Source organism: Chroicocephalus ridibundus, chromosome 2, assembly GCF_963924245.1.
Source record: "Chroicocephalus ridibundus chromosome 2, bChrRid1.1, whole genome shotgun sequence".
In the NCBI taxonomy this organism is placed as follows: Eukaryota; Metazoa; Chordata; class Aves; order Charadriiformes; family Laridae; genus Chroicocephalus; species Chroicocephalus ridibundus.
Window position 1 is genome coordinate 86,782,069 of NC_086285.1, and position 16,473 is coordinate 86,798,541.

General features: G+C 37.8%; 1 protein-coding gene across 13 annotated transcripts in view; it reads left to right on the forward strand.

Moving 5' to 3' along the window:
* CDH18 (cadherin 18) overlaps positions 1-16,473 on the forward strand; it is a 582,930-nt gene that overhangs the window by 530,505 nt on the left and 35,952 nt on the right. For all 13 annotated transcript variants that reach the window (XM_063326107.1, XM_063326119.1, XM_063326112.1 and 10 more), the window contains one exon: positions 11,386-11,522. In XM_063326107.1, the coding sequence (XP_063182177.1) occupies positions 11,386-11,522 (137 nt within the window). The remainder of the gene's footprint in view (positions 1-11,385; positions 11,523-16,473) is intronic.

Genomic DNA, 16,473 nt, shown 5'->3' on the forward strand with positions numbered 1-16,473 from the left:
GCTGATCTGTGTAGAGCAATGGAGTAATGGAGTAACGTTTCCTCAGCCAAATGGCTCAGATACATCTCCAAATGCTGTAAGTCCACAGGACAAGCTATGGAGCAGCAATTTGCTCAGTAGTTTTTCCTAATCTACTTGTGCATCCTTTTCAGTTTCTGAGGACACTTATTGCTGTGTGTGAGACTGATAAAGCATTAGGCCCACACAGTTGCAACCATATCACTTTGTCGTCCAGCTGCTAAAAGAGATATAGTGCTGTGATTTGTTCACTGCCCAATTAAGTAACAGTTTATTTTGGTAGCAGAAATAGTTCTTATAACCAGAATAAAGGTTAGAGGAGTAGTTATGCTAGTGTTTGTTATGCTAGTAGTTGTGCTACTGTTTTACTTTTTCAACACCAGCAGAAGAACCTCTGTAATAAATGTAGCTATTAAAGGTTTCTTTTATTCAGACATTATCTAGTTGGCAATTTGGTCTGTTTTAAAGGATTTTTCTTTTTAATTTGATTTTTATTTCTTCAAATAGATAGAAATGCATTTTCAGAGAAACTTTTAAAAATGCTATGTTTTGAAATAAAAGATTACTATTCTATTGAAATATGAAAAGCAATCATAATCATAGACAGCATAAAAAAGAAAGATATTAAAACTCCATGATGTATTAATTTTGAAGATAAGGAATTTTTTGAGTGGTTTGAAAAACAGCTGTTTACTTAAAAAATTGTATTCTAAATTAATGGAAAACATCCTGAATTGTAATTCATTTGCAGGGATTACTGCCTTGTTGGAACATTTATGAGAAATTAATCGCTTTTCATTGCGTTGTGTCAAGTAGTCTCCTTCCATACCAAAATCTTTTGTTGCTTGAAAAGATCAGGGTTAAGTCATGCCTTATAATAATATCTGGTATGCAAGCGGGTTTTGAAAGTTTTCCATATAATATGAAAGAAAGCATAACTATGAAATGGTCTGATTATAATTTTATTTTACTATATTATTTATTTTAAATCTCTCAATATTTAGTTAGAAATTAAACTTTTTTTTTTTTTCCCCCTGAATCCATACACTGAAGACTTCTATGGAGATTAGGGGTGAAAACAGCTTTTAATTGGCGAGTTACATATGTGCATTGGGAGCAGCCCTAAGCTGCTAGTACTGCCTCTGGGCTGCGGTAGTGCCTGTTGAAACCCTGCCATCTTCCTGTAGGTGATTCTTGGGTGGTAAGTCCATCTAGCCACCATGCACAGTCCTGATGATCCTTGGAGTTTTCTGACTGCATCTGGTCTGTTTTCAGTGGAGCGGCTTTCAGCAAAATAATGTTGCTACTCTTCCCCAAACCTCCTCCAAGCTAGTGATTCAGAAAAGAGCAAAGGCATAGTTTTAAGACCATGATACTTTCTGAAACTCTGATATAATAGTGAAAATAGTTGCATGACATAATCAAGTCCCCTCATATTAACTTGATCCCAGTTTGATACTGTCCTGTGACGAACTGAAAGCATTTATTAACACTGTATCCTGGTAGGAGTAGTTTTTGAGAAAAAAGTCATGCTATTATGAAATAATACTGTTACATCAGTTCACTCCTTTTGCTGCTGTTGTGCAATCTTTGTCATGCAGTGGTACTTGAGACAAATCACTGTTTTGAGCACTAATGATAGGGCTTCTGTCTCCTGTGGTCATTTGTGATTCCCACTTATTATGTTTGACTTTGGTTGTTTGCATTTCTGGGCAGAAATGGTCTCTTCCCAGCCACTTAACAGAGGACTCCTGGCAAACAGGGTATGGGTACTGATCAGCACTCTGCATGTGATGGTAGTGTCAAACAGTAAGAACTATAAGCACTTTCCCTTTTCAGAATGATGTCTATCATGGTTTGGTTAGAAATAAGCTTATATTTTGTTGCATCCTTGGAAGATTGATTAGGCTTTGTTGTATTAATGCACTGGAATTCAAATAATTTTTGTGTTGGACCCTAACCGGTCTGTAATCTACCTCACTATAATGAATTTTATTCACTAGGACTGAAATTGATTATCTATAGGAAACTGAAATAGTCTTAATGCCTTCCTGATGTCACTAGAAAATGAACTTCTTTCTTCACTGTGCTCTTGACACTACTTCTTAAAAATCAGTAAAACACAGAAGAAATAAATATGAAACATAAAGATGTACATGGTTGCCTTTTATAGAAAACAGTTGTTTTATTTCCAGGAAAGACAGAACCATCCAACCAAAACCAAAACAATAAAAACAAAGTAACAAACAAAAATAATCATGAAAAGTCAGCAAGAGCTTTTTCTTTTTCTTTTTTTTTTTGTTTTTTTGTTTTTTGTTAATATCAGGTTGTTAATTTTGCACTAGTTAGTGAAGAATACCAGCACAGTCTCAGCCCTGATTGGCTTCTCACTTTCCAATGGTCTTATGGTATTTCATTATAATGGATATCATATCATAATGGTTATGATAAATATATATACTACTGAGTACAAAAATGTTATTTCCAACACCACACCTGATATCTAGAAGCTATAATAAAGTCAAAGTTGCCTTACCTTAGTTTGATTTAAATTGATGGCCTTCTCTTCTTTCTTTCAGATAGAATACTGAAAAATTAATGAATGACACGTACATAAGATTATAACAATTAATCTGGTGTAGGAAATTGTTCTTCAGTTTCTGCATCAGGCAGAGAAACTTATTTTAACTTATTAATCGGTAGTAAAAGATAGACATAAGTTCAATACTTTCTGGCATCACTCTTTAGAAAGTCATGTTAATTTTCAGCAAATGGAATTTTAAGAGACATGGTCATCTGTAGGTGAAAGAACATACCCATGGAGTTTCATGCATTCCTATTATTATTTCTGAGAACCTTAAAGACATAAAGTGTTGCAGAGGATTCTGGTTATAGACTATTTTTCTGATGTGAAGTTTATATTTACTGGAGGTAGAATAAAACCTGAACTTTTGATTCAAAATCAGTCACTTACTTAAATTTTGGTCATACAATACTAGCATATTAAGTGAAGGGAGGTGTAGGAGAGAGCTGTGCAAGGAGATCAGGGGAGGGGGGGAGGTTTAAAATAAAATTGGTATTTTCTAAGTATTTTTTTTTTCTTCCTGTCCTCTGAGATCAGTATCAGTTTCTATGCCGCTCCCTGCTACTGGCAGCAGGGAGAGGGGATAAGATTGATCCCCTGCTGGAAAATATAAAAGCCTCTTCACCTAGTTGTATTCGTTTGTCTTGCTTGCACTTTGAATGTCGTGTAAGTGGAATAAGGTCAGTTGCTTTCTTCTACCCTGTGCACAGGACGCTTTGCTAGCTGTACTTAGGGCAGCCTGCTGAGATCAGTGCCATCGTGTAGAGCGACCGTCCCTCCCTCACATGCCGATGCGGGAACTTCCCCCGCACCGGATCCTGCCAGCTCTGCACTTGTGGAGGCAAAGGCAGACATCTGTCCTCCACTCTGCTCAGACCCTCCAAGCATGACACTGTCATAACGCTGGGATCAACACCTACAGGAATACACTAATATCTTCCCAGGGTATGTGAGTGGCTCACAGTCAGTTAGCTGAGACGAGTTGTCCTTCTCCTCAGTCTCACTTCCTTCATGCATTTGCTCTCTGTATTCCTCCAGTATTATTTTCCTCTAAGATTGTCAGTAAATCAAAACAGAAAAAGAACACCCTATTTTGAACGGTTGGAGACAGAGGGGAATTTTTCTCCAATTTCTTCTCTGATTCTCTCTCTGTCCTCATACAGAGGAACCGTTTTAAAACATTTCTTTATAGTGTTGAGGTGGGAGATCTGTTGCTGACTCTTTCCCTGGGGCCTCAAATTATTTTTGATTCTTGTCAAGCTGTGTGTCCCAGACCTCCCACTAACAAAAACGTCCATCTCTCTGTGCAGGAACTGGAAAGCTGTTCTGACAGCTGTTCTGACTAAGACGCACCCACCTCGTCATGGTGGTCAAAATCTCACAGCAACCAGAACCACCTCCATCTCTCACTTAGAGCTGTAAGAGAAAACACTGACAGATCATCTTTATATGGTGACTCTGAGAGCCTGATTTTTCATGCCAGGACATCATCTTTATGCTTCTAGAATTTCCACTGACTTCAGAATGCCTCCAGTATTTAAAATTCTTTTATGGTTTTAGGAGTCACCCTTCATACCTGAACATCTCTGTAATGTAGTCTTTTGAGAGGGCCATTCAACACCAATAAATAGGCATAAATCTATCAATCTTGGTTTTATTTGGTTTATTCTCTAGTATGAGGAGAAAAAAAAAGAAGATAATATGTAAGTAGAATACCATTATTTAGCTGGTAAACCTTTTAGGAACAAAAAAGTGATTCTTATGTAACACTGACTGCACTTTATTTCTTAGCAGCATTGGAATCTGAATGTTAATCTCTGAATAAAAAGCAACTTCGATATAACAGTTCTGACATCAACACATCTACTTGGAATGCATTCGGACAGTTGTAATCCTCTGAAGAGATTCATAAAGTCAGGAAAAAGAGACAAACCTTTATCTTGCTTTGACTTCTGAATTATGCCTCTAAGGGTGTGGGCTGTTCTTAGCCTACGTTTACTGGCAGAATTAGCTAGAAAAGATGATCAGCGGTTAACACATGCAGGCAGAAATTGTCAGCTAGAAAAGATGGGTGTACAGAAATGGCTCATTTCCTTCAGCTGAACAGCATTCCCATTTTCCAGTGTCCAAGGTGAAGAGTGTGCTAGCAATGCACAGGGGATGGGGATGAGAACAGGAACAGGCAGCCAACTTCTGCATGAAATGCAGTCGTAGCTGCCTCTCAGAGGGTTTCCTGGGAGCCAGTGGTTCCCTGCTTGCAAGCCCCCTGTGCCTCGCAGGATCCACCACCTCACATCTCCAGGACAAGGAGAGGGAAGGCTGCCAGTTCTGTTGAGCTGAGATTGTAGTATGAGAGGTGAGCCAGGAGTCTTGTATGGGAGACAACAAGGTACTGCTGATCAGCTGAGGGATGTCAGCTGGGCGCCAGCACCAGAGCTAACTCAGTGGGAACAGCCTATCAAACTGAGTTCCTGCAAACGCTGAGAGGAACAGTATTTTTCGCAAAGTTACGCTACGCCTGTCTGAAAAAAAAGCAAAGGAATGGTAAACAGAGAGATTGCCTTCTCCGAGCTCTCTCCAAATGTATTTCATTTTCACAACTGGAAAGCACAGTTGAAGGCTGTAGTTCCCAGTAGCCGTCTTCGCTGAGGAGCTCTGGAACATCTAATGTCTCCTTAATCTACCAGACGCTCTGCAGGGAGAAAATTGGTTACCTGCTGTTTTGGCAGCCGACTTCTGACTCACACTTCACAATTGCTTTTCTCTCCTGGAGAAGTTTCCTTGAACTACGGGGAAATAGATTGGCCCTGGAAGGGAGGTAGTGTAGTGCAAGACAGTCATGGCAACAGAAAGTCTCCCCACTGCCTCGTTTGGCTTCAAGGGGATGCTGCTGATTCCCAGGCTCATGAAGAGTGCTGCTGTCAGGAGGCAGAGGGGAGATGAAAGGCATGCACCAGAGTTATGTCCCACCTTGGGCCATTTCTTGTTGCTCTCCAGCTGGCCAAACACAGAGAGTTTCAGCTGATCAGTTCTCTCACTGTTCGTCTTGGTATACCTCCCTCCTTCACCCTGTTGAATTGTTGCTTATGCTTCTTTTTCTAAGTTATTTTTAATAGAAAAGAAACGTCTATGCTTTGAGTCTGAGCATCTCTTTCTGAAAAAACTTTCTTTGCTCAAATTTTTAACTAAACAGGTTTCCTTATAGTGGCATTTGATTTCTATATTGTTAGGTCTTCAGATGGTGTGAGTAATTGGTTTGGCAAAGCATCTATCCTCTTCCCATGACTTTTTTAAATGCTTCGTTGTAACCGGTTTTACTTATTATTAGTGAACTGGCTATTTACCTGTATCTCAATTAAAAAGCCCAAAGGAGTATTGTGACCTGTGAATCCACATCTGGCTGAAATGTGGTTTTGGAAGTTCATTAGCAATAACAGGTCTGTAGCCAGGGTGGAAATTTGTAACAGAGTTCTTGTTTACAGCTGGGGAATAGAGTAATAATTAAAAATAGCATAATGGAAGGATAAGCTAAAGACTTGATTAAAGACAACAAAAAAAATACAATTTAAAACCTCAAAACTATTTAAAAACTCGAACTCAAGGCTCTTCCTTAAAACATAATAACTGGAGAGAAACATACTGGAATAGTAGCAGACTGCCACTTGTCTGTCAAGTGACAAACTGATGTTAATATTATTTTAAGACTGAATAATTTAGAGAAGGAGATATTCTGGAAATGCTTATGGGTTTTAGCTTCAGAAACTCTCCTAAAAGTTTTGGAAATCATTAATGTTCCTAAACTCCTTTAGCACCTTTTAAAACTTGCTCAGTTTCTAAGCATTGTCTGTATTATTAGAGCCTGACTGCTTCAATACTGCACACTGATTTATATGTCTGGAGTGCCCTTCTGCCTAAGGCCCACCTTGCATATACATTTCTCTTTATTTCCTAATTCACGCAAATGTTTTTAATTTCCAGTAAAAACAGTGGGAACATCTGTTGCCACTGAACCACATCTTCACTAAAAGACAGGAAGTGAGGAATGAAGTCACAGGAGCCAGGGGCTTGCTCTGGTCAGACGCAGGAATAAGGACATGGATGGAGGCTGGGAATGCCCTTCTGTTGAGTGACTGCCTAATAAAAAGGCGGCACATCTTGCATTTCCCAGTGGTAGCGGGATTGAGTTTTGGTATTTAATTTCCTTCAGATTCTCTTCAGATAGTGTGACTAATAGGTTTTCTATATTCATGATCCTTTTTAATGTAGTTTCACTAAGATTGGTTTCTGTTGCTGGTTTGTACGTAAACAGTTTATGGAGAGCTGTTCACCTAGGCATGTCTTGTTATTAAGTCTCTTTATTAACATGTGCCATGCAACTCAGATGTGCTGATTTAATGGTTAAAAGTATGCTAATATACACAGCATTGTCAGGAGTAAACGTCTGTAAACAGATATCTGCAATGAATATTATAAATTCATTTTTAAATGAACTCATTCTAAATAAGAAGAAACAGTCAACTGAATTAAGGTGAAAATTCACTTTTGAAGTAACTCTTTGAAATTCCAAACTTGCACTATAGCTTTTTGCGGTCTAGAAAAAGCATTGAAAAGCAGCTCAGTGGAGGTGCAGGGAAGGACAGGAGGGGAAGGGTACAACTATCTTCATTGCCACTATTGTCTAGCTGAAAGTAAATCTTTTACTGGAAATAAATTCAGACGCCAAAGTGAAGCATCCTTGCCTCTGGAGTATGCTATATTTATGGATGTAACTGGACTCTATTCTCAATGTGTAGATAAATCAGTGGCTAATATTCATAAAAGCCTAAAATGCTAAGCACTTAATAAATACAATGAAAGTTGTTCTAAATGTCCTCTTACGTGTGACAAAAATGAGTGGCTCTACCAAGGGAGTTTCTTGTACAAAATATTCTTATAGCACTTGGGAGCAGTGCTTTAGACTAGCAGTCCTAGTTCTTCTACTGTGCGGGAATATCCTCTATAACTTGTTTTACTGAGACATTCATGAAGGGAACCACAGCAGTGCAAATGTCTGCTTTGGATACGATGCACTAAGCAATTTTAAGGAAGAATCTGGAGTTATGGAGGAGAACTGGACATTACAATAATGGTAAAGAATTAAGAAAGGGCCACTCATTTATTCATGGTCAAGAAAAGTTCTGTCAAGTTGTCAATGTTTCAATATGTCTGTAATCGTATGCAAAAGTCAGCACACAAAGGAGAAGTGCTACTGTGGAAAAATTAAAAACATTTTTCATTATTCTAGTATCACTGGAAGTAAAAATGTTAGTACGATAAGTTACCTCAGGATCACTTTCTTTCCATTAATGACGCTGAAAATACGATTGAAATTATTCATCCAATGCTGAGTTATTTAAACTAAGAGCTTTGGTCTCAGTTAAACTGAGCTTCTACAGAATACATTTAAATAACTGATTCAGAAAAAGGTGTTCATATTTTAAAAAATAAGACCATCTTTCACTACATGTCTATGAAAATTAAATGTTAGGTAGTCACAATTCATAACAATCAAACTTCAGTTTTTCTATACAAGCTTCATATTTGGGACAGATATTTGTTGGTTTTGGTTCTTTACTTTGCTCAGAGGTAAGGACACACACAAAAGCAGCTGAGTATTTTTACTGATTTAAGTTTTGTTCTCATTTAAGCCCAATTTGAAATACTGTTTTTAAGCTACTGTCTACAAATTCTAAATAGACCTATTTTTATGGTTCTGTGGTCAGCACGAAACTGACTCACAGAGTAGTCACTGTGCCCGATGTTGGTAATAAGTAAACAATGTCCACAGTAATAAATGTTTGCAAGGACAAGACTCTTGTATCATTAATTGTTTTGGATTTGCAGTACAAATACCATACAAACAGGTCAGTGAAGCATATTTTATTTTATTTTAGCAAATAGTTCTTGTCATTATCATGAGACCACTAGAGTCAAGAAAAACAAGTAGTAGGAGAGAAGGAATTCAATTTGATCATCGCATGCCTAATTGTAAGCTCTACCAGGAAAGAGTCCTGCTAAAGTCTCCAAGAAAACTGAGGGACAATTATACTTCCTGTGCTTCCTCTGTCTGCATTCCAATTCATTATGTAAAAGATGTTTGTGTATATGCGCACTGTCCATCTTCCCCAACACAACCAAATATTCATTATTTCTGCCTTAATGGATAGTCAAGATGCTCCAACTACTTTTCACAGCTAATGTTTCCTACACTGCCGGGTATAAGATATAAGGCAAGGGGTATTTCTCCACCTGAAACATCTATCTTCTGTACAAAGTTAAAATCTCAGCACTACTCTGTGGCAAGCATGGCAGCTTTATGAACTTTTAGAGGTTGATACCACTCTTTTCCAAAGTCTTTGTAATTAGTAAAAGGTAAGACTTGCCATGCGCATAGGAGATATAACTTCTTCACTGATATTGCACAATCTTTCAAAACATTTCCATGACAAATAAACACTTGGAGAACCTGAAAATCTGTGCTTCATGGAAGACTGAGACCTGCAGAGACACGGGAAAAATCAATTGTTCTGAAATTGAAAAGCAAATCCTGATTCCCAAACAGAGAGATGTGGGTAGCCTGGGCCAATATTGCCACATAAAATAATGTCAACAGAACAGTTGTGTTGTTCTTTTTTGTTTGTTTGTTTTGTAATGAGTCCTTAGAGGATTCCAATATTCCCTGAAAGGAACATAAATTTTCTTGGAAAGCTGTAACATTCAGCGTGTCATGATCAGTGACTGATGAATGTTGGTCAAGAGTTTGCTTTTAATTTATCTCCTGAGTTTACTGAGCACTGAGAAGTGTACCAACTTTTGGAGTGTCTCTGCAATGCTTACTGTGATTCAGCAACTAGAAATTCAGCAATTTATATATTTTTTTAGTTCTTTTTCTGGCAACATCACTTGTCTTGATTTTTTTTCATCCAGTTGGGCACACACTGATTAAATAATGTCCTCTGAAAAAAAATATTTCCTGACTTAAATTCTTAAAAAAATTGTAGAGAACAGGAAAATAATTTTTAAGAATTTAAGTTTCTAGTCTGTTACCTGTTTGAAGCAACTTCAGCTGCCATCTTGCACATCCAAAGTGTCTTTATTGAGCACTTCTGGACTATTTTATAATGAGATATTCTCAGGTGTTGGTAGTTAATGAACCGTATGTAGGTTCTGACTGTAGGTCAAATGGGAGACAGAAAGTTAATTCCTTATTCCAGAGAAGCAGAAAATGGCTGGGAACTGAGGTCTGCTGTCTCTCCAACAGCTTCCACAGTCATATGGGAGCTGCTTCACTCTTCACAATGTCAAAAGGAAAGATGGAGAGAAGGCAAGAAGGAAAGATTTTCTAGCCTGGTTTTGATTGCTTTGATTTCCAGTGCTTGACCTGCAGTTCTTTAATTGCGGATAATACTGGAAGCATGAAGCATGGAAGAGTGCCACAAGTGAAAATAGCCCATTGTAAGGCAGGTGTAAAATACCTCTTTCAGGTGGGAGAGCTGGGTTCGGGTTCTCTCCAATAAGGAAGATTTAACCTAAGCCATCAATTTCTGGCTGACTTTTCCATTGAGTATCCTATCCTTTGATCAGTTAAGGTGACTCACTCAAATTACTGCCTTCTCCTCTAATGCTTTCTTTCCTTTGCTTTTTCACAAGTCATATCTTACTTTAATATATCATTCAATGAAATGTTTGCTTGTTTGTTTTTCCTTTCCACAAATAGTCTAAATAAGTACATTTTGAGAGAAATAAAACTGAAGTTATTTTTAATTTTTTTGAGCCTGGCAGCCTTCATGTGCAACACTTTTTATTAGCTGGCAATTACACTCTTGGTGATGTACACGTATGAGCAATTGGCTCGGACAAATAAATCATTTTGACCTATATATGGCTTCCATACTTCAAAAACTTCACAGAAGGAAGTCAGGGCTGACGAATTATCAGGAAAAACAATTATGATATATAAAAGACTCAGAAGCTTTTTCCTTATTTTTTTCATTAAGTCTGACGTTAGTGAAGAAGGCTTGATAGGGGTCTGTAATTGCTTCATTTGTTAAAAGCTGTTGTAAATTATTCCAGCTTTGAGAAAAAATGTCTCGTCAAACTCTTCTTTTGTGTTCCCTCCTTCTGCTTCTATCACCCACTACAAGGTTTTTACTTTCCCTGCTAGGCAAAGTGCCCAGAAGCCAAGGGAGTTAAGCAGGGCTGCTTAGTTCTGCTCGTAGGCTAGTGTCAATTGCAGCTCTGGGGATCAGCTGTTTCTGCTACTAGTCCCTGTAATGGTTATGTTCAAAACAGCTTATGTCATCATGTCATCAACTTCATGGCAGAGAGACATGCTTCAAAACAGGTACTGGGACTGAGCACACTGGTTTCCACTCACAAGCAAATAAGCAGAAGAATAATATCTTAATATAATTTTTTTTCTTTCTATTTTTTTATTTTTTTAGTTAAAATATATGCGTATCTTAGCCTTGACAGGACTGTATACTGCTGTTTAAAATATCACCTGTTAAAAATTTATCTCTTTGTGACTCACAGTGTTATATATCAAAGGAAATGTAACATTATGAAAGAAATAAGATATGGTGGTACTTTGGGTGTCTCCATAATACAGAATTGTTCTTAGGGTGTTTTTAAAAATGTCTATGATTTCAAAAGCTTGAAAGTAATATTCTTATGTAGCTTTCTGTTACTTTGGATGATACATACTATAATGAGTATATATTTATTGTTTTATTTCTTCATAGGTATTTCATTGATCATAACACAGAAGAAGATAGGTATTTCACCATTGATGCTAGTACTGGGACCATTAAGACTGCCAAGATCTTTGACAGAGAGGAGACACCTTGGTACAACATCACAGTGGCTGCTTCTGAGATAGGTAAATAATATATTTGGCACATAGTATTAAAAAAAAAACAAAAACAGAAAGGAAAATAATAATTTTCAGATTTTATGAAACACTATTTTGAGATGTTATATTGTTTTTAACATCATGGGGTTTTTAGCCAGTTTGGATAAACGAGAATTTTCTCTGTGTGTGTAAACTCCCTAATTCCACAGAACAATTAAACAAAATCCCACATGCCTATGTGAGTCCACCAAAGTAAATTTACCATGGTTTTCTGTAAGTGATACATGGCTGCCAGTTTACCCAGGAACAGTTCCAAGCATTCAGTGTCCTAAAATCAACAGCTTGTCCCGTTTGTTTTTCGTATTTCTTAGAAGATAACACTATATAGTACTGTCTGAGAAATTCATCCTTCTTTCTTGTATCTGCTGTTAACCTGTTTTAATGAATTGCATGTTAAATATGCCAATATAAATTTATATGACAGGTGCCTATTAGTTGCTGATTGTCAGGGTATACGTCTGTCCTTTTAATAGGCAAATTGCCAAATTAAGATATCATAGATACTTGCCTGTGCATTTGAAAGGCCTCAAAGTCTGATGAATTTCCATTGCCTCAGATAATCATAGAATCTTAGAACAGTTTGGGTTGGAAGGGACCTTTAAAGGTCCCAACAATACTGGTCCCAATATGGCACCATGAGGGACACCACTTGTCACCACTGTCCATTTGGACATTGAGCCGTTGACTACTACCCTCTGGATGTGACCGTCCAACCAATTCCTCATCCACCGAACATTCCACTCATCAAATCCACATCTCTCCAATTTAGGGAGAAGGATGCTGTGGGGGACTGTGTCAAAGAACTTAGAGGAGTCCAGATAGATGACGCCTGTACTCTTCCCTTGTTCACTGACGCAGTCACTTGCAACAGTAAGCCTTGCAACAGTCAAGAAATGTCTGACTGTGTAGTCCCAGATAAATATTTTTACATAAGGCAGGGACGTTTCAGTTAACCTTTTTATTACAGGGTCTTTATTTTGGCACTATCAAAGCTTTAATGTTAAAAAACTTAACAAACCAAAGGAAAAAAAAATAAAATCCCAAGCTGGATCAATAGATGCAGTCCTGCTAAGTACTCTTTGTGATACTGTCTTTCAGTGTCAGTGATTTCGATCAAAACTATGAACTGCTTTTATGTATATTCCTGTATATTTTTCTTTTTTTTTTTTTTTTTTTTTTTGTGTGTGTGTGTGTGTATGTATTCCATCATTGCCAGAATGACACAATACAGATTTTACCTTTAAGAGTTGCCACTGACATCGTTGAGCCCTCTTTGCTTTCATCTGTTTCATCTCTGGGATAAAATGGAATCTGTTCTGCTGCTACATCACTAGCACATGCTACAGAATTATATGGCACGTACATATTTTGAAAGGATAACAAATTTTTTTTTATCACTGTACCTGCTTTTACAACTAAATTCACATTTGTAACTAAGTAAATTTCTTTTTCAAATAGCAAAATCTAGAGGTTTATGGTAAGCCCTTTAAAAAAAGGTAACCATTAACACTTCAGTGTGCTTGACAGTGTCTTCATATATGTTTTATTTCAGTGCAGCATGAAAAGAAATATAATTTAAGCATAATCATAAGCAGGTGGATAGTAAGTGTTAATTTGTATTAAGGTTTAAAAGCCGCATTGGGGCATACTGAAAAAAGCAGTAGTCACTAGTCTTTTTGGGAAGACATCCAAATGTAATTATTTTGCAGAAATAAATCTCAATAGCATTAAACTTAAATGTGGCTTTCTACACATTATTTATTTCACATAGTCAAATGAATGGTAGTACACGTACCATGCTGAGAGAATGGTGTGGAGGATGGAGAAGGATTATGTTTATAACTAAAAGAGAATCGAATGAATAATGAGGTTGAAATGCCTTTTTTATTTTTAAGACAGCCTGCTTAGAATTCTCCATTGCAGGTGCAACTTGTTACAGGAAAACAAAGATTTTTTTTTTTTTTTTTTTTTGCCTACCTTGCATTGCCTTTCTTAATGTTAAAGTTGGGGTTGGGAAGATAAGTAAATCTATAATGCCAGTTTGAAAAACAATTCGGTTATGAAAAAATGAAGAGACAGCAGTGAAGAAGAGACGGAGAAGATGAGACAGGCAGCTTAAATGACAGGCAGCCGTTCCTTGTGTCCACTTCTTTGGCCATTTTCTTACTTGCAGTAATTTGAGAATTACAACACTGCTGTACTCTTCCAAACCCATTGTGAAATCAGTAGTTGGATCTACAATGGAAGATGGAGCATATGTCGTGTATACAGCATCAAGGCGAAAACTCTTATGTTAAGTGCTATCTACTCCATATCACAGCCTTCTCTGTCATTCACTTTCAGGTCCGTGCACAAGGAACTGCCGAACTAAGACTAAAGCGGAAAAATAGGTGGAAGGCTATGAACAAAAAGTTATTTAGCTGTAAGAGTGGCAGTTTTCAAGTTTATCTGACCTGGTAGAAGGCATTTGTAGCTTTTGACATTTACTTAGCCAGGATCATAGCAGAATCTGCAAGGCCCAGAAAGATTGTACTACTTCAACCATAGGAGGTGTTCCGCTGAAATAATGTTATGGTTATAGTTAGTTTCTTGAAGCGTTTTCCTCTCCTGACTTTACGCTACACTTCATTGACAGAATTCAGTTTCTACTGGTCATCCTTTTGGCAGCTATTTGTAGGTGTGCTTATTTGATGCAAAAGAAATTTAGAATCGACATAATATTTCTACCCTCGAATGGATGATATCCTCAGGCTTCAGCCTTATTGTTTCTGAACCTTTCATAAGACATTTACTTTCAGTTTTGGCCTCGGTATACACTGATATACAATGATATACACTCTGCACTGATCAAATCTCCCCCCTGAAATCAGTGGGAGTTCTACCACTTTCCACTGTGGGAGTAATATTGATGTAACAGTCAGCGTTCTTTTCTGTTTGTGTGGATACTTCCTAAAGCACACCAGAGTTCATTGCCATGAGGATGGATGGGGCAATCCTTTTTTTCTTTAACATGCGCTGTTCTTTAATAGCAGCATACAGTGAGGAAGAGTGGGATTTTTGTGTCCAGGGCACACCACTGAAGTTGTTGCTTCGATTATTTCAGTACTAGTACTTCCTGAAAACTCTGTGTGGTATTAGAGAATAAGATAGGTGATAAAATAATACTATATTTTATATTGAAGCTTCTACAGACTATGTTTGGGATAGGGGGACGTACTACTTATTGATGGTAATAGGATTTTAAAATACTGTTTCACATAGAATTATTCACATTTCATCAGTTTGTTTGATATATTTGAAACAATTTATAAAAGAGTATTTGAAAGAGGAATGAGATACAATTTGCTTAGGTCTATTAAAGGCTTTTACCAAGTCCTTGATAAGAGTAATGGAAATAGGAAAATACAGACCAAGTTTTATAAATTTTTAGTTAAAACTTAAAGTTTTATAACAGATGAAAGACTGTGTTGGGGGAAAGAAATACAGTTACAGTCAATGGTTGTTCCTTTGGGATTGGAAAAAGTTAAGTCTGAGCTATTTTAAAGACTGGTGTAGGATCTGTCAATTTGAATTCTTTGTAATGATAGCACACAATGATAAGAAGTGATTCAGATTCACAAATAACCTCCCTAGCTGCTAAAAATTAAGGAAGATTGAGAGAAACTCATGTAAGAACAAGACACGCTGAAGTATGGGCTAGATAAACGAATGGTGAAGTGGACTGGAAGTTGTCTTATATGGCAGGCTTAAAGGGTTGTGATCAGCAGCCCAAAGTGCAGCTGGAGGCCAATGACTACTGGAGTATGCCTGGAAGCTGATACCAGATGCAATACTGTTTAATCTCTTCTTTAATGACCTGGTTGACAGGACAGAGTGCACTCTCAGCCAGTTTGCAAATGACACAAAACTGGAGTAATGGCTGATACACCAGAGGTCCTTGCTGCCATCCAGATGGATCTTGACAGGATGGAGAAATGGGAGAACAGGAACCTTGTGAAGTTCAATAATAGGAAATGTAGAGTCCAGCACCTGGAGAGGAATCATCCTATGAACACATTCAGGGCCAACTGGCTGGAGAGCAGCTTTTCAAAAAAAAGGATGTGGAGATTCTGGTGGATGCAAGCTGCACATAAGCCAGAAATGTGCCCTTGTGGCAAAGAAGGCCAACTGCATCCTGTACTGCACGAGGAAGGGTGTTGCCAGCAGGTGGAGGGAGGTGCTCCTTTCCCTCCACACATCACTGTTGAGGCCACATGTAGAATGCTGGGTCCAGATCTGGGCTCCTCAGTACAAAAGAGACATGGAGCAACTGGAATAAGACCAGTGAAGGGCCACGAATTCATTAAGAACTGGAGTATCTGTCATACGAGGAGAGGCTGAAAGAGCGGGGACTGTTCAGCCTGGAGATGAGAAGACTCAGAAGGAGCTTATCAGTGTGTTTAAATACCTGATAGGGGGAGTAAAGAAGATGAGTAAAGATGAACAAAGATGAGGAAAGACTTATCTGAGTGGTATCTAGCGAAATGACAAGAGGCAATACAGAAAATTCCATTTAAACGTAAGAAGATAAATGTTTTTACTGTGGAATTGGTCAGAAATTGGGGCAGGTCACCTAGAGAGGTTGTGGAGTCTCCATTCTTGGAGGTATTAAAAACCCAACCGGACATGGACCAGAGCGATGTACAATAGTAGATCCAGCTTTGAACAGGGCAGTTGGACTTGCTGATCTATGTAGATGCCTTCCAACCTCAACCATTCTGTGATTTTGTGGTACTGTTCCCATGTGTGTTGAATGTGGAGAAGAAAAAGGAGGACTATTTCTGACAAATAGTGTTGTATTCTCAAAGAAAATAGGTGGTTGTAAAAATAATTGTGGGTGATTCAATTAAGGTTTCTCTCTACCATATAGTAGTTCTGA